Source organism: Mobula hypostoma, chromosome 24, assembly GCF_963921235.1.
Source record: "Mobula hypostoma chromosome 24, sMobHyp1.1, whole genome shotgun sequence".
In the NCBI taxonomy this organism is placed as follows: domain Eukaryota; kingdom Metazoa; phylum Chordata; class Chondrichthyes; order Myliobatiformes; family Myliobatidae; genus Mobula; species Mobula hypostoma.
The window spans coordinates 52867134-52892275 of record NC_086120.1 but is presented as its reverse complement, the minus strand read 5'-3'; the positions used below and the strand labels follow the sequence as shown (position 1 = coordinate 52892275).

Here is a 25142-nt window from a genome sequence, read left to right as displayed (position 1 = left end):
ACCGAACACCGTACCGTGTGCAGCGCCGTGTCGGCCCGCGCCCCCCGGGTCACCGCCATCACGACCGAACACTGTACCGCGTGCAGCGCCGTGTCGGCACATCGGGCCAAATTGCCACTGACTTGTGTTTTGCAGGTACTAAGAAAGCTTTTGTGTGTCAGGTGATACAGAAATAACGTTATAGAACACTATAGCAGAGAATCAGACCCCTCAGCCGATCCAATCAGTGCCATACTGTTATCCTGATGGTTCACTCACCACAGGACAGCTAAGTTCTGACGTACACGTGATGTTTATGTGTCTGCTCGGTTGAGTTGCTCCAAGTCTCAGTAGCAGTAGCATGGCTGAATGCCAGGCGTTGGTGGTCAGAAACTCTTGCTGCAGATGGTCACTGCCTTGAACTTTGGTGGATGGCTTTTACCTGCCACTCATCAGTCGGTGCCCAGTGCTGTCTCAGTCTTGCTGCACACTGCCATGTCAGCTTCCATCTCCAAGTGGATACAAGCAGAATTGAACATTGTGCACTCTTTAGTGTGAATCCTCCCATTCTTGCACAAATACAATATCTTTGACTGACCAAGGGCAGCTGGTAAACACTGGTCTTATCTGCAAAGCTCACATTCTGTGACGACTTAAAGCCAACTGTTGCATTGATCAACCACCATTTCAGGCAGGCACATTGTAGGGTCTGCTAGCTTCTGAGCGTGAAAGTGTCATTTTGTGTTTCTGAGGCTGTTCTGAATATTTTCTCAACCATGCCCCCCATCCCCCCTCTTTTACAGTATCTGGAGCTGCGATTCAACAAAGGCCTCCGATTGTGTGGGACTTCACAGTTCCTGGTTGCTACGGTAAGAATTACAATTCGTCAAAGGCCTCCGATTGTGTGGGACTTCGCAGTTCCTGGTTGCTACGGTAAGAATTATAATTCGTCAAAGGCCTCCGATTGTGTGGGACTTCACAGTTCCTGGTTGCTACTGTAAGGATTACAATTTGGCAAGGGCCTCAGATTGTGTGGGACTTCACAGTTCCTGGTTGTTACGGTAAGAATTACAGTTCATCAAAGGCCTCCGATTGTGTGGGACTTCACAGTTCCTGGTTGTTACGGTAAGAATTACAATTCATCAAGGGCCTCAGATTTTGTGGGGCTTCACAGTTCCTGGTTGCTACAGTAAGAATTACAATTCAGCTTTCTTTAAAACGACCCTGATGAAGGGTCTTGGCCCGAAACGTCGACTGTTTACTCTTTTCCACAGATGCTGCCTAGTCCGCTGAGTTCCTCCAGCATTTTGTGTGTGTTGCTTTAAAACAAACTTTAATCAGACAAAGAATAAGCTATAATCCAATGCTTCAGGAATAAAGAAGATGGAAGTGTAAAGGTAGCAACAACGGTCACCTCCAATTGGTATCATCAGCATTTCCATTGAGTAGAGTTACTACCTACAAACAAACCCACTGGGGGCCGAATAAAACTTACCTGTGAAGAGTTGTAGGGAAGGTTGCAGGTGAATGACACAATGGCTAAATGGTCACTTTCCATTTGATACTTTTCCAGGACACACTCTGAGACATTTCTGGAAGATTTGAGAAGTGCTGTCAAATACAAGTTAATCTTTCTATTCAGAAGGAAGAACAAATAACATTTTTAATTGCACTTTTAAAGCTTGTAAAGTTAAAAGTGAAGTCACAAAAAGTGCAGCCACTGGAAGGCATCTTGCTGTTCACCAGCCAATAACCTTCCCAACAGTTTCTATCCTAAAGAAACAAGATTGCTGAGGAAACTACCGCTACACAAGGTCAATGGCTCAGTGATTGAAGATAAGCATGCCTGATGCCTTTCTCACTACTGTCTCCCCAGTTTTGTCTCTTTCAGCGAGCTCTGAACTTGCACCCCAGGGTCTCCATATAGCAACACTCCTATGATCACTCGCATTTAATCTTTGAGTCCTAGCAGAATTTATCTTCCCAAAATACAGTATCTTTTGAACAACTCTATTGTATCTGCCTCCACCACCACCCATAAGACCATAAGACATAGGAGCAGAATAAGGCCATTCAGCCCATCAAGTCTGCTCCACATTCCATCATAACCAACTTATTTTCCCCATCAACCCATTCTCCTGCCTTCTCCTCATAACCTTTGATGACTTTACTAATCAAGAACTTATCAACCCATGCTTTAAATATACCCAATGACTTAGCCTCCACAGCTATCTGTGGCAATGAATTCCACAGATTCTCCACCTTCTGGCTAAATAAATTCCTCCTCATCGTTGTTCTAGGTTCATAAAGTACAGCACAGAAACAGGCAGTTTGGCCCATCTAGTCCAAGTCAAAGCCATTTAAACTGCTTACTCCCATCGACCTGCACCGGGACCACAGATCTCCATACCCCTACCATCCAGAATCAGAAGCAGATTTAATATCATTAGCATTTGTTGTGAACTTTGTTAACTTTATGCAGCAGTACAATGAAATACATGATAAATAAATATAGAGAATAAAAAACTGAATTACTTTAAGTTTATACATTTCTATTAAATAGTTAAGTTTAAATAAGTAGTGCAAAATAACAGAAATAAAAAAACAGAAAGAACATAGAAATCTACAGAATATTACACGCCCTTCGGCCTACAGTGTTTTGGCATCCATGTAACCTATTCTAGAAACTGCCTAAAATTACCCTACTGCATAGCCCTCTATTTTTCTTAGCTCCATGTGCCTATCTAAGCGTCTCTTAAAAGACCCTATTTATCCACCTCTTGCACCGTCACTGGCAGTGCATTCCACATACCCACCAATCTCTGTGTGAAAAACTTACCCCTGACATCCCCTCTGTACCTACCTCCAAGCACCTTAAAACTGTGCCCTCTCGTGTTAGCCATTTCAGCCCTGGGAAAAAGCCTTTGACTATCCACAGGTTCAATGCCTCTCATCATCTTAGACGCCTCTCCCAATCACCTCTCATCCTCTGTCGCTCCAAGGAGAAAAGGCCAAGTTCACTCAACCTAGTCTCATAAGGCATGTTCTTAAATCCAGGCAACATCCTTGCAAATCTCCTCTGCACTCTCTCTATAGTATCCACATCCTTCCTGTAATGAGGTGACCAGAACTGAACACAGTACTTCAAGTGAGGTCCGACAAAGGTCTTATATAGCTTTAACATTACCTCACGGCTCTTGAACTCAATCCCATGGTTGATGAATGCCAACACACCGTACGCCTTCTTAACCACAGAGTCAACCTGCACAGCAGCTTTGAGTGTTCCATGGACACGGACGCCAAGATCCCTCTGATCCTTTATACTGCCAGGAGTCTTACCTTTAATACTATATTCTGCCTTCAAATTTGACCTACCAAAATGAATCACCTCACACTTACCTGGATTGAAGTCCATCTGTCACTCCTCAACCCAGTTATGTATCCTATCGATATCCCACTGTAACCTCTGACAGCCCTCCAGACTATCCACAACACCTCCAACCTTTGTGTCATCAGCAAACTTACTAACCCATCCTTCTACTTCCTCATCCAGGTCATTTATAAAAATCACAAAGAGGAGGGGTCCCAGAACAGATCCCTGAGGCACACCACTGGTCACCAACTTCCAGCAGAATACAAACCATCTACAACCACCCTTTGTCTTCTGTGGACAAACCAGTTCTGGATCCAAAAAGCAAGACCTCCTTAGATCCCATGCCTCCTTACTTTCTGAATGAGACTCGCATTAGGGTTAGGGTTAGGGTTACTAAAATGCCTTACTGAAATCGATATGCACTACATCCACTGCTCTACCTTCATCACTGTGAGGTAGTGTTCATGGGTACACACTCAGTGATTCAGGAACAGCTTCTTCCCCTCTGCCATCCCATTCCTAAATGGACATTGAACCCTTGAACACTACCTCACTTTTATAAAATATATACTATTTCTGTTTTTGCACAATTTTTAATCTATTCAATATACGTATACTGTAATTGATTGGTTGATTTATTTATTTTTCTTTTAGATTACGTATTGCATTGAACTGCTGCTGCTAAGTTAACAAATTTCACGTCACATGCCGTTGATAATAAACTTGATTCTGATTCTCATTACGATTCCATTTAGGAATCGGATGACAGAGGTGAAGAAACTGTTCTTGAATCGCTGAGTGTGTGCCTTCAGGCTTCTGTACCTCCTTCCCGATACTAATATTGTGAAGAATGAATGCCTTGGGTGATAGGTGTCTTTAATGACAGACGCCACCTCCCTAAGGCATCGTCCTTGAAGATATCTTGGATCCTAATCTGTGCCAGGAGCAGAGCATGGTGACGAGGTTTCTCGCAGGTTGGTGATGATTGTTCAACAGGAAAGATTTGCGGGCGTTCGGACTTTCCAGAGGCCCAATCAGCGGTGGGAGCAGAGCACAGCAAATGAAATAAATGTACAGAAGGGGCAAGCAGCAGGGCCATTGTTGGGAGTAAGCAGTGGTCAGAGTAGGAGTGTCAGGTTTTGGTTCAAAAGAGGTTTCTGCTCGGAGGAGGCGTTGGCCCTGCGTAAGTTTCTGTTAAGGTTTCCTTTTTTACTCTCTTTTGCTGTACTTAGTGTAGTAAATGGGGCTGTGTGTTCTTTATGCCGATGTTGGAATCCTGCGAGACCCAGAGTCTCCCAGGGAGCTACGTCTGTATGAAGAGCATCCAGCCGCAGCGTCAGGGATCTGGAGCAGCAGCTGGATGACCTTCGGCTTCTACAGGAGAGTGAGGAGATAATCGATCAGAGTTACAGGGAAGTGGTCACCCCAAAGCTGCAGGAGGTGAGTAGCTGGGTGACCGTCAGGACAAATGGAAATGTGAGTAGACAGTTAGTGCAGAGCAGCCCTGTGGCCATTCCTCTCAACAGTTTTGGATACTGTTGTGGGGGATAATCTCCCAGGGGACTGCCACAGAGCCTAGGTTACTGGCACTGAACATGGGTCTGTGGCGCAGAGGGTAAAGTGGAAGCAGAGGGGAGCAGTAGTGATTGGGGACTCAATAGCCAAAGGAACAGACAGGACATTCTGTGGACATGAACGAGACATCCAGATGTATGTTGCCTCCCAGGTGCCAGGGTCAGGGACATCTCAGATCATGTCCACAGCATTTTACAGAGGGAGGGAGAGCAGCCGGATTGTTAACAATGACATAGGAAGAAAAAGCAAAGAGGTCCTGAAGAGAGAACTTACAAAGTTAGGCAGAAAGCTGAGAAACAGGATCTCCAGGATAATAATTTCTGAATTTCTACCTGTCCTTACATGCTAGTGAGGGTAGAAACAGGATGATTTGGCATCTTAATGTGTGGCTGAGAAGCTGGTGCAGGGGGCAGGCCTTCAGGTTCTTGGATCATTGAGATCTCTTCTGGGGGAGGTGTGACCTGTACAAAAGGGATGAGTTACATCTGAACCCGAGGGGGAGCAAAATTCTGGTGGGCAGGTTTGTTAGAGCTGTTGGGGAGGGTTTAATCTAATTTGGCAGGGGGTGGGAGCCGGAGTGAAGGGATTCATGATAGGTCAGATAGTAAAAAAAGCAAAGATAGCGTGCAGTCAGGCTGTCAGGAACGGTAGGCAGATGGTAGGGCAAAATTACAGTCAGCAGGGTGATTATCATTGCATTAGGGATGCAAAATCAAAAAGGATAGCAAATACAGCGCTCGGAGTTTTAGATCTCAATGCACCGAGTACAAGAAATAAGGTGGATGACCTCGTTGCACGGTTACAGATTGTCGGGTATGATGTGGCCATCACTGAATCGTGGCTGAAGAATGATTGTAGTTGGGAGCTGAATGTCCAAGGTTACATGTTGTATTGGAGGGATAGGAAGGCAGGCAGAGCGGTTGTTGTGGCTCTGCTGGTAAAGAATGGCATCAAATCAGTAGGAAGATGTGACATGGATCTGGAAGATGTTGAATCCTTGTGGGTTGAGTTAAGAAACTGCAAGGGTAAAAGGACCCTGATGGCAGTTATATACAGGTCTCCCAACGGTAGCTGGGATGTAGACCACAGATTCCAACAGGAAATAGAAAAGGCATGTCAAAAGGGCAATGTTATGATAGTCATAGGAAATTTTAACACGCAGGTCTATTGGTTTTGCTTCACGTACCCTGACAGCTGCTGAGAAGCTAGACAAAGAAGGTCTGGCCATTATTTGTGCGGTCAAACGCTTTCATCAGTACCTTTATGGACGCGTATTTACAATTTATACAGACCATAAACAACTGATGAGCCTGTTCAGTGAGACTAGATGCATCCCACCGCTAGCCTCAGCCAGGATACAGCATTGGGCTCGTACATTGTCAGCCTACTAGTACGCTATAGTGTACAGAGCGGGTGGGGATAATGCAAACGCCGATGCACTGAGTTGGCTACCTTTACCTGAGACACCTGTTGCTACATATGTGCCTCCAGAGACTGTGTTTTCATTGGAGAGGCTGTCAGAGACACCTGTAAGGGCAACCCAGATCAAGCAGTGGACAGAGAGGGACCCAGTCCTGTCCCAAGTCAAGACTTTTCTTTTACAAGGTTGGCCCAGAGTCGTGGAAGGAGAGGAACTGAGGCCTTATGCCAAACACAAGATAGAACTCAGTCTGCAGGATAGCTGCATTTTCTGGGGGGGTAAGGGTCATCATGCCTTCCCCTGGCCGTTCACAGATTGTGGAGGAAATTCATGAGACTCACCCAGGAGTGTCTCGAATGAAAAGCCTTGCAAGATCCTACGTTTGGTGGCCAGGAATGGATCAGGATCTGGAGAACAAGGTAATATCATGCACGCAATGTCGGACTAATCAGATAATGCCACCACCAGCTCCTTTGCACCCATGGGAGTGGCCAGACCACCCCTGGTCTAGGCTACATTTGGACTTTGCGTGGCCTTTTATGGGGTAGATGTTTCTTGTCATGGTAGATGCACATTCTAAATGCATCGAAGCTCACATCATGAGCAACGTCACAGCCCCCTCGACCATAGACAAACTCAGGCAAGTGTTTACAGTCCACGGGGTGCCTGACACTCTGGTCACTGATAATGGCCCGACGTTCACCAGTGAGCTGTTCAGTGAGTTCATGCAGCAGAATGGCATTCATCACACTTGGACGGCCCCTTTCCACCCAGCCTCCAATGGTTTGGCTGAGAGGGCTGTTTAGACAGTGAAGGAAGACCTGAAGCAGATGACAGGGGACTCGCTTAGTATTCGGCGTTCGTGTTTCCTGTTTAAATACCGCCTCACGCCACAGACCTCGACTGCCCACACTCCAGCAGAGATGCTGATGGGGTGTAGGCCCAAGTCAAGATTGGACCTGCTGCGCCTGGACATGAAGGCAAAAGTGAGACAGACTACGGTGGAAGCATGTCCACCAGTGACTTTGCCAGAGAGCGAGACGCTGGCAGAGGGGTCGGGGTCTCCTGAAGAGGATGGACATTCTCATGCAGACACACAGACCCCTGTCATGCCCCCAAAACCAGATCCACCCAAAACACCATCACCAGCGGTGCCTGCTAGGTCACCTGGGGTACTGCGCAGATCACAGCGCACTCGTAAACCTCCTGACAGACTGAATCTTTGACGGAACAGTTTTTTTGTTGTTGAATCTGTCATGTTTTCCAGATGTTTTGTGTTGGTAAACTGTTGCTGAGATACTAGTATAAGTTTTCAAGGGTACGTAAGTTAATAACACCACAGTTTTTATTTCCCAGTTTTTTACATTTGGGGAATGTTGGATTTTAAGAGGGGAGAAGTGTTGTAATGTGAGCATTATTAAAAGTAAGTTAATACTATATTAGAATAATGGGAGGTTTTTTACTTCCGGTGTGTTTGTATATTGTGTGCCAGCCATGCCGTGCGGGTTGTGAAAGCCTCTGTATATACATATCGGCTTTGATATTCGAGATAAAGTTGTTTCTTGGGCATGACGTTGTCGAGTGTGCCTTTTTCAAAGTAGAAATTACTACAATTCCTTTCCTAAGAAGCTGCCTGACCTCCTGCATTCCTTCAGCATTATAGAACATAGAAAACCTGCAGCACAGTACAGGCCCTTTGGCCCACAATGCTGTGCTGAACATGTACTTATTTTAGAAATTACCTAGGGTTACCCATAGCCCTCTATTTTCCTAAGCTCCATGTATCTATCCAGGAGTCTCTTAAAAGACCCTATTGTATCCGCCTCCACCACCGTCACCAGCAGCCAATTCCACGCACTCACCATTCTCTGCATAAAAAACTTACACCTGACATCTTCTCTGTACTACTTCCAAGCACCTTAAACCTGTGCCCTCTCGTGTTAGCCATTTCAGCACTGGGAAAAGTCCTCTGACTATCCACATGATTGATGCCTCTCATCACCTTATACACCTCTGTCAGGTCAACTTTCATCCTCCGTCGCTCCAAGGAGAAAAGGCCGAGTTCACTTAACCTATTCTCAAAAGGCAACGTCCTTGTAAATCTCCTCTGCCCCCTTTCTATAGTTTTCGCATCTTCCTGTAGTGAGGTGACCAGAACTGAGCACAGTACTCCAAGTGGGGTCTGACCAGGGTCCTATGTAAGTATAACATTACCTCTCGTTTCTTGAACTCAATCCAATGGTTGATGAAGGCCAATGCACCGTATGCCTTCCTAAGAACACTGTCAACCTGTGCAGCAGCTTTGAGTGTCCTATGGACTCGGACCCCAAGATCCCTCTGATCCTTTACACTGCCAAGAGTCTTACCATTCATACTATATTTTGTCATCATATTTGATCTACCAAAAGTTACCACCTCACACTTATATGGGTTGACCTTCATCTGCCACTTCTCAGCCCACTTTTGCATCCTATCGATGTCCCACTGCAATCTCTGACAGCCCTCCACACTATCCACAACATCCCCAACCTTTGTGTCATCAGCAAATTTACTAACCCATCCCTCCACTTCCTCATCCAGGTCATTTATAAAAATCACGAAGAGAAGGGGTCCCAGAACAGATCCCTGAGGCACACAACTGGTCACCGGTCTCCATGTAGAATATGACCCGTCTACAACCACTCTTTGCCCTCTGTATGCAAGCCATTTCTGGATCCACAAAGCAATGTACCCTTGGAACCTATGCCTCCTTAGTTTCTCAATAAGCCTTGCATTTGGTACCTTATCAAATGCTTGCTGAAATCCATATATATTACATCTACTGCTCTACCTTCATCAATGTGTTTAGTCACATCCTCAAAAAATTCAATCAGGCTAGTAAGGCACGACGTGCTTTGGACAAAGCCATGTTGACTATTCCTAATCATATTATGCCTGTCCAAATGTTCATAAATCCTGCCTCTCAGGATCCTTTCCATCAACTTACCAACCACTGAGGTAAGACTCACTGGTCCATAATTTCCTGGGCTATCTCTACTCCCTTACTTGAATAAGGGAATAACATCTGCAACCCTCCAATCCTCCGGAACCTCTCCCATCCCCATTGCTAATGCAAAAATCTTTGCCAGAGGCTCAGCAATCTCTTCCCTCACCTCCTATAGTAGCCTGGGGTATATCTTGTCCGGTCCCGGTGACTTATCCAACTTGATGCTTTCCAAAAGGTCCAGCACATCCTCTTTCTTAATGTCTATATGCTTAAGCTTTTCAGTCCACTGTAAGCCATCCCTACAATCACTAAGGTCTTTTTCTGTAGCAAAGTATTCATTAGGTACCTCCACTACCTCCTCCGGTTCCATACATACTTTTCCACTGTCACACTTGTTTGGTCCTATTCTCTCATGTCTTATCCTCTTGCTCTTCACATACTTGTAGAATGCCTTGGGTTTTCCTTATTCCTGCCTGCCAAGGCCTTCTCATGGTCCCATCTGGCTTTCCGAATTTCCTTCTTAAGCTCTTTCCTGCTAACCCGATAATTTTCTAGATCTTTATCATTGCCTAGTTTTTTGAACCTTTCGTACATTTTTTTTCTTCTTGACTAGATTTTCAACAGCCTTTGTACATCATGATTCCTGTACCCTACCATCCTTTCTCTGTCTCATTGGAACGGAACTATACAGAACGCCACGCAAATATCCCCTGAACATTTGCCATATTTCTGCTGTACATTTCCCTGAGAACTTCCAAGTTTCTGCCTGATAGCTTCGTATTTCCCCTTACTCCAATTAAAATTCTTTCCTAACTTGTCTGTTCCCATTCCTCTCCGATGCTATGGTAAAGGAGATAGAATTGTGATAACTATCTCTAAAATGCTCCTCCCTCTATTCCGTTGCCCACTCCTCTGATGCCTGCTCTGTAAAGTTGTCTTCTTTTTAAGTTCTTACAGCCGGTCTAACTCGCTGATGTCCACATGCCTGCGTAGTCGTGCATCAATCTCAACACATTTTGTGTGTGTTGTACAGAAATCTCATAGCAGAGAAGAAAAACCTGTTCTTAAAATGTGTAGTGAGTGTCTTCAGGCTTCTGTATTTACTCTTTGATGTTAACATTAAAAAGAGGGCATGTACTTAATGATGATGCTGTTCTTTTGAAGTACTGTATCTTGAAGATGTCCTCAGTGGGTGGGGAGTGTATTGTCTGTGATGGAGCTGACTGAATTGAGAACACTCTGCAGCCACTTTCTTCTTGTGCAATGCAACCTCCATACCAGCTGTGATACAAAGTTCAAAGTTCAACCAGTCAGAATGCTCTCCATGGTACATCTGTAGAAATTTGCTGGAGTATTAGATGACATGGGCCAATGGGCTGGATGACCTACTCCTGCTCCTATTTCTCATGACATACCAAATCTCCTCAAAATCCTAACGCAGTAGAGCTGCCAGCATGCCTTCTTCATGATTGCATCAATATGATAGATCCCCTGAGATGGAAAGGGCTTACCCTTTCCACCACTGACCTCTCAGTGAGGACTGGCATGTGCTCTTCTGACTTCCCTTCCTGAAGTCCATACAATAGGGCAATGAAGGGAATGGGTATCTTGGAGATTTATGAAGAAGATTACTGAAGCCGTGATGGGAAATTCCTCCTCAACCTATCAGCTTCGCAACGTCAAGGAAACCATGGCTGATATATTTAGCTTTCAGAGATCAAATGTTCCTTTTAATGGACATGGTGTATGTGTGTCAATCTTTTGCAGACAGTATTCATGCCAAGTATCTCCTTTGTCTAACTGTTTGTTTTTAAACATTACAGGTCTTGTACACAGGAGTTGTCATTTATGCCCCAGCACTGATATTAAACCAAGGCAAGTAGAAGACATTCTGTTTCTTGTTTACAAACATTAGGCATTGGAGTGGAAGTTTTTGGAAGAACTCTTAGTGTTTCTTCCCACTCACTCAAATTACAACTGTTTTCTTTAGCCCTAGCTCCTCCCTCCACCCTGTTCACAAGATCTCTCTCGTCCCTCCACCCTGTTCACAAGATCTCTCTCGTCCATCAGCTGAAAGAAAACTGGCTAAATCAACTATAATCATGGAGGCTCTAGAGACGGCAGATGCTGGAATCTGGAGCAGCACACAAACTACTGGAGGAACTCAACAGGTTGATCACCATCTGTGGATCCAGAGCCAGCACTGTGGATCAGGTCGATTGCTACCTGTGGATCCAGAGCCAGCACTGGGGATCAGATCGATCACCATCTGTGGATCCAGAGCCAGCACTGTGGATCAGGTCGATTGCTACCTGTGGATCCAGAGCCAGCACTGGGGATCAGATCGATCACCATCTGTGGATCCAGAACTAGCATTGATGTTGAGAGTGGAAAGGGAGATGGTCCGTATAAAGAGGAGGGGTGAGGGGTGAGACAGTGGCTGGAGAGGAAAGGTAAACCGACGAGGGGTGAAGGATGGTAGGCAAATGGAGCTGTGTACGGGAGGGGAGAGATGGTTCGAGGAGACCTACTTGTGATAAAACAAAAGCAGATGGAGCGAGACTTAGGGAAGGAATGCTGAAGGAGAAGACAGCGACTGGAACACAAAGGGTTATCAGTGCTGGAGTCTGATAAGCAAATGAATGAGAGAGAAGTGAAGGGCTGATGGGGAGAGGGAGAGGGATCTGCTCAATGTGTAGGTGGTAAGTGGGTGGAACCAGGTGACATAAGGAACAATTTAGATCCTTCCATTATTCTTGTGTCCAACTCTCACAGTGGTGAGATGGTTTCAGCCATCTCAATGATGAATGCTCCCAGAATACAGTCAGTGTGGGAGTTTGAGGAAATAAACATGGAATGGGAATAGCTAATCTTCAGAGAATTCTTGGAAGGAAATGGTAATTGCAGAAGCCTCTATTCCATTATAGAAGTCAATAAAATTGGTTAGACGTGTTTAGTTTCCTTCTTAAATAGAAAACTTGGTGATGATCTTTGAGAAGGAAGATCCTTGAGTATCTGGTCTGTGGAAGCATGCTACAATGATGAGATAAGATCATAAGACATCGGAGCAGAATTAGACCAATCATTCCACCATACCATCATGGCTGATCCTGGATCCCACTCAACTCCATTCATCTGCCTTCTCACCATATCTCTTGATGCCCTGACCAATCAGGAAATGATCAAGTTTCGTCTTAAATATACCCATGGACTTGGCCTCCACCACAGACTGTGGCAGAGCATTCCACAGATTCACTGCTCTCTGGCTAAAATGTTTTCCTCCTTATCTCTGTTCTGAAAGGTCACTCCTCGATTTTGAGGCTGTGCCTTCTAGTTCTGGATACCCCCATCACAGGAAACATCCTCTCCACATCCCCCCTATCTAGTTCTTTCAACGTTTAGTAGGGTTCAATGAGATCTCCTCTGCATTTTTCTAAACTCCATTAAGTACAGGCCCAAAGCTGCCAAACGCTCCTCATATGTTAACCCCTTCATTCTTGGAATCATCTTCGTGAACCTTCTCTGGACTCTCTCCAATGACAACCCATCCTTTCTGAGATATGGGGCCCAAAACTATTGACAATAATCCAAGCATGGCCTGACTAGTGTCTTATAAAGACTCGGCATTATCCCCTTGCTTTTATATTCTATTCCCCTTGAAATAAATGCCAACATTGCATTTGCCTTCTTTACCACAGACTCAACCTGCAAATTAACCTTCAGGGAGTTTTGTACGAGGACTCCTAAGTCCCTCTGCACCTCTGATGTTTGAATCTTCTCCCCATTTAGATAATAGTCCGCACTATTGTTCCTTTTATCAAAAACTATTATCATACAATTCTTCCAATTTGTTGAAGTCCTGCTGCAATCGCATTGCTTCCTCAGCACTACCTACTCCTCCACCTATCTTCATAGCATCCACAAACTTCACCAAAAAGCCATTAATTCCATTATCTCAATTAGTGACAAACAAAATGAAAAGTAGATGTCCCAATACTGACTCCTGAGAAACACCACTAGTCACCGGCAACCAACCTTTTATTCCCACTTGCTGCCACTTGCCTGTTAGCCATTGCTCCATCCATGCCAGTATCTTTCCTGTAATGCCATAGGATTTTATCTTAAGCAGCCTTATGAGAGGCACCTTATCAAATGCCTTCTGAAAATCCAAGTAAATGACATGCACTGCCTCCCCTTTGTTTACCCTGATTGTTACTTCCTCGAAGAACTCTAACAGATTTGCCAGGCAAGAATTCCCTTTACATAAACCATGCAGACTTTAACTTATTTTATCATGAGTCTTCAAGTACCCCGAAAACTCATCCTTAATGATAGACTCCAACACTTTCCCAACCACTGAGGTTAGGCTAACTGGCCTATAATTTCCTTCCTTCTTAAAAGAGTAGTGTAATATTTGCAATCTTGCAGTCCTCCAGGACCATGGCAGAATCAAGTGTTTCTTGAAAGATCATAACCAATGTATCTGCTATTGCTTCAACAACTTCTTTCAGGACTCTTGGATGTCGTCCATCTGGTCCAGGTGACTTATTCACCTTAAGGCCTTTGAGCTTGCCTCGCACTTTTTCCTTTGTAATATCAATGCCACTTACTCCTGCTTCCTGACACTCACGGACCTCTGGCACACTGCCAGTGTCTTCCACTGTGAAGACAGATGCAAAGTACTCATTAAGTTCATCTGTCACATCTTTGTCCCCATGATTACCTCACCAGCATCAATTCCCAGTGGTCCAATATCAACTCTCACCTCCCTTTTACTCTTTATATAACTGAGAAAACTTTTTATATCCTACTTTGTATTAGTTTGCCCTGACATTTCATCTTTTCCTTTTTTATAGCATTTTTAGTTGTCTTTTGTTGGATTTTAAAAGCTTTCCACCCAGTTTTGTACCTTACATGCCCTTTCCTTGGCTTTTATGTGGTTCTTAACTTCCTTTGTCAGACATGGTGTCCTACTCCCACTATGTGAGAATTCTTCCTCTGTGGGACATATCTACACTGTGCCTTGTGAACTATTTCCTCAGCCATCTCTGCTCTGCCATCATCCCTGCCAGTATCCTCCTCCAATCCACGCAGGCAAGCTCCTCTCTCAGGCCTCTGATACATAAGACCATAAGACAAAGGAGCAGAAGTAGGCCATTCGGCCCATGGAGTCTGCTCCGCCATTTTATCATCAGCTGATCCATTCTCCTATTTAGTCCCACTCCCCCACCTTCTCACCATAACCTTTGATGCCCTGGCTACTCAGATACCTATCAATCTCTGCCTTAAATACACCCAATGACTTGGCCTCCACTGCTGCCTGTGGCAACAAATTCCATAGATTCACCACCCTCTGACTAAAAAAATTTCTTTGCATTTCTGTTCTGAATGGGCACCCTTCAATCCTTAAATCATGCCCTCTCGTACTAGACTCCCCCATCATGGGAAACAACTTTGCCACATCCACTCTGACCATACCTTTTAACATTCGAAATGTTTCTATGAGGTCTCCCCTCATTCTCTAAACTCCAAGGAATACAGTCCAAGAGCGGACAAACGTTCCTCATATGTTAACCCTCTCATTCCCGGAATCATTCTAGTGAATCTTCTCTGTACCCTCTCCAACATCAGCACATCCTTTCTTAAATAAGGAGACCAAAACTGCCCACAGTACTCCGTGAAGTCTCACCAGCGCCTTATAGAGCCTCAACATCTCATCCCTGCTTCTATACTCTATTCCTCTAGAAATGAATGCCAACATTACATTCGCCTTCTTCACTACCGACTCAACCTGGAGGTTAACTTTAAGGGTATCCTGTACAAGGACTCCCAAGTCCCGTTGCATCTCAGAACTTTGAATTCTTTCCCCATTTAAATAATAGTCTGCCCATTTATTTTTTCTGCCAAAGTGCATAACCATACACTTTCCAACATTGTACTTCATTTGCCACTTCTCTGCCCATTCTTCCAATCTATCCAAGTCTCTCTAGAGACTCTCCGTTTCCTCAGCACTACCGGCCCCTCCACCTATCTTCGTATCGTCAGCAAACTTAGCCACAAAGCCATCTATTCCATAATCCAAATCGTTGATGAACAATGTAAAAAGAAGCAGCCCCAACACTAATCCCTGTGGAACACCACTGGTAACCAGCAGCCAACCAGAATAGGATCCCTTTATTCCCACTCTCTGTTTCCTGCCAATCAGCCAATGCGCTATCCACGTATGTAACTTTCCCGTAATTCCATGGGCTCTTATCTTGTTAAGTAGCCTCATGTGTGGCACTTTGTCAAAGGCCTTCTGAAAATCCAAATATACAACAACCACTGCATCTCCCTTGTCTAAGCCTACTGGTAATTTCCTCAAAAAATTGTAATAGGTTTGTCAGGCAGGATTTTCCTTTAAGGAATCCATACTGAGTTCTACCTATCTTGTCATATGCCTCCAGGTACTCTGTAACCTCATGCTTGACAATGGACTCCAACAACTTCCCAACCACCGATGTCAAGCTAACAGGTCTATAATTTCTTTTTTGCTTCCTTGCCCCCTTCTTAAATAGCGGAGTGACATTTGCAATCTTCCAGTCTTCCGGAACCATGCCAGAATCTATCGATTTTTGGAAGATCATCGCTAATGCCTCCGCAATCTCCACAGCTACTTCCTTCAGAACACGAGGGTGCATTCCATCTGGTCCAGGAGATTTATCAACATGTGATTTATGCTTCTCCCTCTCATACTGCAGTACGAATTCAAACATATTGTGATCACTATGATCACTAAGTGTTCATTTACATTCAGCACCCTGAGAAGTTTAGGTTATTACACAACACCCAATCTACAATAGTCTTTCCCCGAGTAGGCTCAAGCACAAGCTGCTCTAAAAAATCTGTCTCGTTGGCATTCAATGAATTCCCTCTCTTGTGATCCAACACCAACCTGGTTTTCCCAATTCCCTTGCATATTGAAGTCCCCCATTACAATTGTGTTATTTCCTTTGTTACATGCCTTTTCCAGCTCCCTTTGCAATCTCACCACCCCCCCATCTTGACTACTATTTGAAGGTCTATATATGAATCCTGTGATTTTTTTTTACCCTCGCAGTTTTTTAACTCCACCCACAAAGAGTCAACACTCCATGACCCTATGTGACCTGTTTCTAAAGATGTAATTCCATCTCTTACCAACAAAGCCACACCGCTGCCTATGCCTTCCTGCCTGTCCTTTTGATACAAGAACATCCTTTGATAGTAAGCTCCCAACCATGGCTTTCTTTCAGCCCCGACTCAGTCAAGCCCATAACGTCATACCGACCAATCTTTAAATGCACCATGAGTTTGTCCACCCCTATCCTCAGCTTTATCATACTGGTTCCCATCCCCCTGCCATATTAGTTAAAACCACTCCCAACAGCTCAAGTAAACCTGCCGGCAAGAATATTGGTCCCCCTCAGATTAAAGTGGAACCCATCCCTTTTGTACAGGTCCCACCTGCCCCAGAAGAGGTCCCAATGATCCAGAAAACTGAATCCCTGTCCCCTGCCCCCTGCCCCAATTCTTCAGCCACACATATATCTGCCACTTCACTCTATTCCTATCCTCACTTGGCAGCACTCTCCCTTATAGGGACTGGGTTTTTAAAGCTCTTCGCTGGACCTGAGCAGGAATGCTTTTGTTGCATCTGTGTAGTACTCCACTCAATGCATTATGTTATTGGAGATGTTAATCAGACTCTCCAAAAGTGTTGATTATCTGTATAGTCACTCTGATCTGCTTTCTTCTCTTTCAGTTACTGAGCTGAATATTTGGCTTTCCCTGCTGTCTACTGGAATCATCTGCACATTCTACACAACTGTGGTTAGTAGAAAAACCTTGCTCCTGTAACGGGAACATTGAGCTCATCTCTTCTCTATCACCTGCCTATCCTCCCTCATGCACTGTCTACAAGCTTTCTCTATTTGTGAGCCAACAGCCCCTTCCTCTGTCTCTTCAGTTTGGTTCCCACCCCACAGCAATTCTAGCTTAAACTCTCCCCAATAGCCTTAGCAAACCTCCTGCCAGGATATTGGTCCCTCTCGGATTCAGGTGCAACCCATCCTTTTTGTACAGGTCACACCTGCTGTACTTGATCTGGCATTGGGAAATGAACCTGGTCAAGTGTCAAGTCTCTCAGTGGGAGAGCATTTTGGAGGTAGTGATCACAATTCTATTTCCATTACCATAGCATTGGAGAGGGACAGGAACAAACAAGCTAGATAAATATTTAATTGGAGGAGAAATATGAGGCTATCAGGCAGGAACTTGGAAGCATAAATTGGAAACAGATGTTCTCAGGTAAACATACGGAAGAAATGTGGCAAATGTTCAGGGGATATTTGCATGGGGTTCTGAGTAGGTATGTTCCGATGAGAAATGGAAAGGATGGTAGGGTGCAAGATACGTGGTGTACAAAGGCTGTTGTAAATCTAGTCAAGAAGAAAAGAAGAGCTTACGAAAGGTTCATAAAACTGGATAATGATAGGAATCTAGAAGATTATAAGGCTAGCAGGAAGGAGCTTAAGAATGAAATTAGGAGAGCCAGAAGGGGCCATGAGAAGGCATTGATGGACAGGATTAAGGAAAATCCCAAGACATTCTACAAGTATGTGAAGAGCAAGAGTATAAGATATGAGAGAATAGGACCAATCAAATGTGATAGCGGAAAAGTGTGTATGGAACCGGAGGAGGTAGCGGAGGTACTTAATAAATACTTTGCTTCAGTGTTCACTACACAAAAGGATCTTGGCAATTGTAGAGATGACTTGCAGTGGACTGAAAAGCTTGAGAATGTAGATATTAAGGAAGAGGATATGCTGGAGCTTTTGGAAAGCATCAACTTGGATAAGTCACCAGGACAGGACAGGATATACTCCAGGCTACTGTGGAAGCAGGAGAAATGTGGGAAGTGAGAAATGATATTTGCATCTTTGCATCATCAATGAGGATGGGAGAGGTTCCGGGGGATTGGAGGGTTGTGAATGTTGTTATCTTATTCAAGAAAGGGAGTAGAGATAGCCCAGGAAATTATAGGCCAGAGAGTCTCACTTCAGTGGTTCGTAAGTTGATGGAGAAGATCCTGAGAGGCAGGATGTATGAACATTTGGAGAGGCAAAATATGATTAGGAATAGTCAGCATGGCTTTGTCAATGGCAGGTCTTGCATTACAAGCCTGAGTGAATTTTTTGAGGATGTGACGAAACACATTGATGAAGGTAGAGCCATAGATGTAGTGTATATGGATTTCAGCAAGGAATTTGATAAGGGACCCCTTGCAAGTCTTATTGAGAAAGTAAGGAGGCATGGGATCCAAGGGGACATTGCTTCGTGGATCCAGAACTGGCTGGCCCACAGAAGGCAGATTGTGGTTGTAGACAGGTCATATTCTGCATAGAGGTCGGTGACCAGTGGTGTGTCTCAGTGACCTGTTCTGGGATCCCTTCTCTTCATAATTTTTATAAATGACCTGGATGAGGAAGTGGAGGGATGGGTTAGTAAATTTGATGATGAGACAAAGGTTGGGGGTGTTGTGGATAGTGTGGAGGGCTGTCAGAGGTTACAACGGGACATTGATAGGATGCAAAACTGGGCTGAGAAATGGCAGATGGAGTTCAACCCAGATAAATGTGAGGTGGTTCATTTTGGTAGGTCAAATATGATGGCAGAATATAGCTTTAATGGTAAGACTCTTCACAGTGTAAAGGATCAGCGGGATCTACGGGTCCAAGTCCATAGGACTCTCAAAGCTGCTACGCAGGTTGACTCTGTGGTTAAGAAAGCATACGGTGCATTAGCCTTCATCAATCGTGGGATTGAATTTAGGAGCTGAGAGATAATGTTGCAGCTATATAGGACCCTTGTCAGACCCCACTTGGAGTACTGTGCTCATTTCTGGTCACCTCAGTACAGGAAGGACGTGGAAACCATAGAAAGGGTGCAGAGGAGATTTACAAGGATGTTGCCTGGATTGGGGGGCATGTCTTATGAAAACAGGTTGAGTGAACTCGGCCTTTAATAATGAGAGGCACTGATCGTGTGGATAGGCAGAAGCTTCTCCCTAGTACTGAAATGTCTAGCATGAGAGGGCACAGTTTTAAGGTGCTTGGAAGTAGGTACAGAGGAGATGTCAGGGGTAAGTATTTTACGCAGGGAGAGGTGAGTGCATGGAATGAGCTGCTGGAGGTGGAAACGTTAGGGTCTTTTTAGAGACTCCTGGATGGCTACATGGAGCCTAGAAAAATAGAAGGCTATGGGTAAGGCTTAGGTAGTTCTAAGGTAGGGACATGTTCGGCACAGCTTTGTGAGCCAAAGGGTCTGTATTGTGCTGTACATTTTCTATATTTCTATAAGCCTACAAGAGGAGAGGCTGTACTTGATCTGGTATTGGGAACTGAAACTGGTCAGGTGTCATGTCTTTCAGTGGGAGAACATTTTTGAGATAGTGATCACAATTCTATCTCCTTTACCATAACATTGGAGAGGGATAGGAACAGACAAGTTATGAAAACGCATAATTGGAGTAGGGGGAAATATGAAAATACCAGGCAGGAACTTGGAAGCATAAATTGGGAACAGATGTTCTCAGGGCAATGTACGGCAGAAATGTGGCAAATGTTCCGGGTATATTTGCATGGGGTTCTGCATAGGTATGTTCCAATGAGACAGGGAAAGAATGGTAGGGTACAGGAACCATGGTGTACAAAGGCTGTTGAAAATCTAGCCAAGAAGAAAAGAAAAGCTTATGAAAGGTTCAAAAAAACTAGGTATGATAATGATGTAGAAGATTATAAGGCCAGCAGGAAGGAGCTTAAGAATGAAATTAGGAGAGCCAGAAGGGGACATGAGAAGGTTTAGGCAGGTAGGATTAAGGAAAACCCCAGAGCATTCTTCAAGTATGTGAACAGCAACAGGATAAGACGTGAGAGAATAGGACCAATCAAGTGTGACAATGGAAAAGTGTGTATGGAACCGGAGGAGATATCAGAGATACTTAATCACTTTGGTTCAGTATTCACTGCGGAAAAGGATCTTTGTGATTGTAGGGATACTTGCAATTCATTGAAAAGTTTGAGTACATAGACATTAGGAAAGAGGATGTTCTGGACCTTTTGGAAAGCAACAAGTTGGGTAAGTCTCCTGGACCAGATGAAATGTACCCTAGGCTACTGTGGGAGGCGAGGGAGGAGATTGCTGAGCCTCTGGCGATGATCTTTGCATCATCAATGGGGATGGGAGAGGTTCCGGAGGATTGGAGAGTTGCAGATGTTATTCCCATATTCAAGTATGGGAGTAGAGATAGCCCAGGAAATTATGAACCAGTGAGTCATACTTCAGTGGTTGGTAAGTTGATGAAAAAGATCCTGAGTGGCAGGATTTATGAACATTTGGAGAGACATAATATGATTAGGAATAGTCAGCATTGCTTTGTCAAAGTCACATTGTGCCTTACGAACCTGATTGAATTTTTTGAGGATGTGACTAATCACATTGATGAAGGTAGAGCACTAGATGTAGTGTATATGGATAAAGCAAGGCATTTGATAAGATACCCCATGCAAGGCTTATTGAGAAAGTAAGGAGGCATGGGATCCAAGGGGACATTGCTTTGAGGATCCAGAACTGGCTTGCCCACAGAAGGCAAAGAGTGGTTGTAGACAGGTCATATTCTGCATTGAGGCCGGTGACCAGTGGTGTGCCTCAGGGATCTGTTCGGGGACTCCTACTCCTTGTGATTTTTATAAATGACCTGGATGAGGAAGTGGAGGGGTGGGTTAGTAAATCTGCTGATGAGACAAAGGTTGGGGGTGCTGTGGATAGTGTGGAGGACTGTCAGAGATTGCAGCGGGACATTGATAGAATGCAAAACTTGGCTGAGAAGTGGCAGATGGAGTTCAATCCAGATAAGTGTGAGGTGGATCATTTTGGTAGGTCAAATATGATGGCAGAATCTAGCTTTAATGGTAAGACTCTTGGCAGTGTGGAGGATCAGAGGGATCTTGGGGTCCAAGTCCATAAGACACTCAAAGCTGCTGCGCAGGTTGACTCTGTGGGTAAGAAGACATACGGTGCATTGGCCTTCATCAACTGTGGGATTGAGTTCAAGAGCCGAGAGGTAATGTTGCAGCTATATAGGACCCTAGTCAGACCCCACTTGGAGTACTGTGCTCAGTTCTGGTCACTCACTACAAGGAGGATGTGGAAACTATAGAAAGGGTGCAGAGGAGATTTACAAGGATGTTGCCTGGATTGGGGAGCATGCCTTACGAGAATAGGTTGAGTGAACTTGGCCTTTTCTCCTTGGAGCGATGGAGGATGAGAGGTGACCTGATAGATGTATATAAGATGATGAGAGGCATTGATCGTGTGGATAGTCAGAGGCTTTTTCCCAGGGCTGAAATGGCTAACACAAGAGGGCACATTTTAAGGTGCTAGGAAGCAGGTACAGAGGAGATGTCAGGTGTACATTTTTTTACACAGAGAGTGGTGAGTGCGTGGAATGGGGTACCGGTGACAGTGGTGGAGGCAGATACGATAGGGTCCTTTAAGAGGCTCTTGGATAGATACATGGAGCTTAGAAAAATAGAGGGTTATGGGTAACCCTGGGTAATTTCTAAAGTAAGTACATGTTCAGCACGCATTGTGAGCCGAAGCGCCTGTATTGTACTGTAGGTTTTCTATGTTTCTGTTTTTATAGTAATACACACAAAATGCTGGCGGAACTCAGCAGGTCAGATAGCATCTATGGAAATGAATAAACAGCCGACGTTTTGGGTCAAGACCCTTCATCAGGGCACGCTGAGTTCCTCCAGCATTCTATATGTGTTACTCGAGGTTTAGATAGATATGGAATTATTGCTGGTGTGGAATCAGTCTTGATAGGCATGATAGTCAGCATAGATGTGATGGGCTGATGGGGCTGCTTTTTGCCATACAGCTCTGTGGTTCTATATTGGCCCTGACATCAACAGATGTTTGCAGAAGTGAATTCTACCTTTTCAGCTCTTCCATGATTCCCATTTTCGCCCTTGTGAATTTTGGTTCTGATCTCTCGATTCTGCTCCATAATATTTGACTGTTCAACTCCAGGAATAATTTCTCTCTCTCTGACTTATCAGTTCCTTGAAATGTTTTGAAAATTCCAGTCACGTCCCTTAACTCTGCTAAAATCCACAGAATACACACCTTGTGAAATCTAAACCTTAATTTAACCCTTACAGACCAAACATCCTCTTGGTAAATCTACCCAGCAGCTGTTCTGAGGGCACTGGGTCAAGTTGTGTCGACATGACTGAACCCCAAGCTCATTTGCCTCTCGCCCAAATAAAAGCTGTTGCCTTACTGACATGGCCAGCCTGTGACATTGTGAGGTTGGTGGTGGTGAACCCAACCCGGTACTCCACCAGGACAGCTTTATGACAGATCGTGCTACTAATTAAGGCAATAGTATAATTAAAATAAAGACACACAGATCTTAACCCTCAGACTGACATGATTAAGGGTCTCTCTATAGGTACCAGCCAGGGTGGGGGCAGACGCCAAGACTGTGCAGCAGGAGGTGGATGTCTCCTGGCTGATGAGAAAGTCTCCAGCATGTTAATTGACACTGCAGCTAGCCAGCACCAGGCTAGATGCCAGCATGATTCAGCTAGTTGTGTCTTGTGATGTGTGTGGAACTGTTCCATATGCTCCTGACACTGTGTAACCAGGGAGTGCATCCTCCACTTTGGACTCCAGCCCTTTGGATTGAAAGCCCAGTGCCTTTGTGGTCTTTGTGATGACTGCTTTTATTCTCCATCACTGTTCATTGTGCACAAGAATCTCCAAATCTCTCTGGACCTTCTCTGTTTCCTGCTTTTCAGTATTTCAGACCCTCTTTGTGCATCCTTTGGTCCAAAATGATGATGCAGTTAATTGCACCTGCATTTTTAGTATGCATTAAATTACACCAGAGTTGTTCAATAACTTCTCTTGTCAAGGAATGTACTGCTCTAAGTCAGACTGACACCACATCTTTACCGGCATGCCTTTTCTCTGCAGGGTGGACTGAAGGCAGTGGTCTGCACTGACATCTTTCAGGTCATCACCATGATGTCTGGCTTTGTAGCTGTCATCATCCGCGGCACCTACTTAGTGGGAGGAGTGAGCAAAGTTCTGGAGAATGCCTACAATGGGTCCAGGATCAATTTTGGAGAGTAAGAGATGTCTTTGCTGGAACACCCATCTGATTCAGCATTCGGCGCACTCAGCATTCAGCAAACACAAAGAAGTGTTGACAGTGAGCTTGCCCTAGCTGACCGTCATTTTTATGGATTTACTTTGTCATATTGGTCTTCCCGTTTCAGAGTAACGATGCAGAGCTTCATTAGAACATAGAACATACTACTGAACACTGCAGCACAGTGCAGGTCCTTCAGCTTACGATGCTGTGCTGACCTTTTATCCTACTCTGAGAACAATCTAACCCTTCCTTCTTACACATCCCTCCATTTTTCTATCATCCATGTGCCTATCTAAGAGTTTCTTAAATGTTCCTAATGTATCTGCCTCCTCTATGTGCATCACTGCCTCCACTGTAAGCATTGATCCTCTGGCTATTTGCCTATAAGACATAAGAGTAGAATATGGCTATTCAGCCCATCAAGTCTGCTCCACCGTTCCATCGTAACTAATTTAATTTCCCCATCAACCCCAGTCTCCTGCCTTCTCCCCGTAACTTTTGATGTTTATTAATCAAGAACTTATCAACCACTGCTTTAAGTATACAGGTGTTTCAGCACACCACCAGGAACAGTTATTACCTTCCAACCATCAGGCTCCTGAACCAGAGGGGATAACTTCACTCATCACAACTCTGGGAACTGATTCCATAATCTAGGGATTCACTTTCAAGTGCTCTACAATCCATGTTTTCTGTATGACTTATTTTTTATTTGCACTATTTGTCTTCTTTTGCACATTGATGGTTTGTCAGTCCTTGTTTATATATTCTATTGTATTTCTTTGTTTTCCTGTAAATGCCTGCAAGAGGATGAATCTCAAGGTATTAAATGTACTTCCATAATAAATTTAGAAAGATAGAAAACCTACAGCATAATACAGGCCCTTCGGCCCACAAAGCTGCATTGAACATGTCCTTACCTTAGAAATTACCTAGGGTTACCCATAGTCCTCTACTTTTCTGAGCTCCATATACCTATTCAGGAATCCCTTAAAAGACCCTTTGTCGTATCCATCTCCATCACTGTCGCTGGCAGCCCATTCCATGCACTCACCACTCTCTGTGTAAAAAAACTTATCCCTGATATCTCCTCTGTACCTACTCCAAGCACCTTAAAACTGTGCCCTCTCGTGCTGGCCATTTCAGCCCTGGGAAAAAGCCTCGGACTCAATTTACTTTGACTTTGGGAACTATTCCTGGGAGAGTCTTTGGAAGTGCAAGCAATAGCAGGTGTGCTGAAATTGATAAATTTCTAGGAAATGTGAGATGATGCGATGCATTATGCAAGGCTTGGGCACTGGGAGGGTTGGGGTTCTGGTCTTAGCTGGGAAAACAGAGCAAGTCAGAGCCACAAGTGGGCCAGCACACATCAGGGATAGCTGCACCTTGCCTCCTTCCTTGCCTTTCTCTCAGTGATGTCTCTCAGAGCCTTAGAGCAATAATACAGCATGAATACAGACCCTTCAGCCCGACCAGTCCATGCTGACCACAGTGCCTGTCCATCTGATGTGACAATGGCATCTTCTACTGATCTACCCTTGAGCTGCACATTAATGGAAAT

The 25142-nt window shown here is 44.5% G+C and overlaps 1 protein-coding gene across 1 annotated transcript in view; it reads left to right on the top strand.

Moving 5' to 3' along the window:
* The window catches only part of slc5a5 (solute carrier family 5 member 5), a 96042-nt gene that overhangs the window by 3960 nt on the left and 66940 nt on the right, over positions 1 to 25142 (top strand). The window contains exons 2-5 of the mRNA XM_063032769.1: positions 783 to 848; positions 11157 to 11208; positions 17117 to 17184; positions 23401 to 23555. Of these exons, the coding sequence (XP_062888839.1) occupies positions 783 to 848; positions 11157 to 11208; positions 17117 to 17184; positions 23401 to 23555 (341 nt within the window). The remainder of the gene's footprint in view (positions 1 to 782; positions 849 to 11156; positions 11209 to 17116; positions 17185 to 23400; positions 23556 to 25142) is intronic.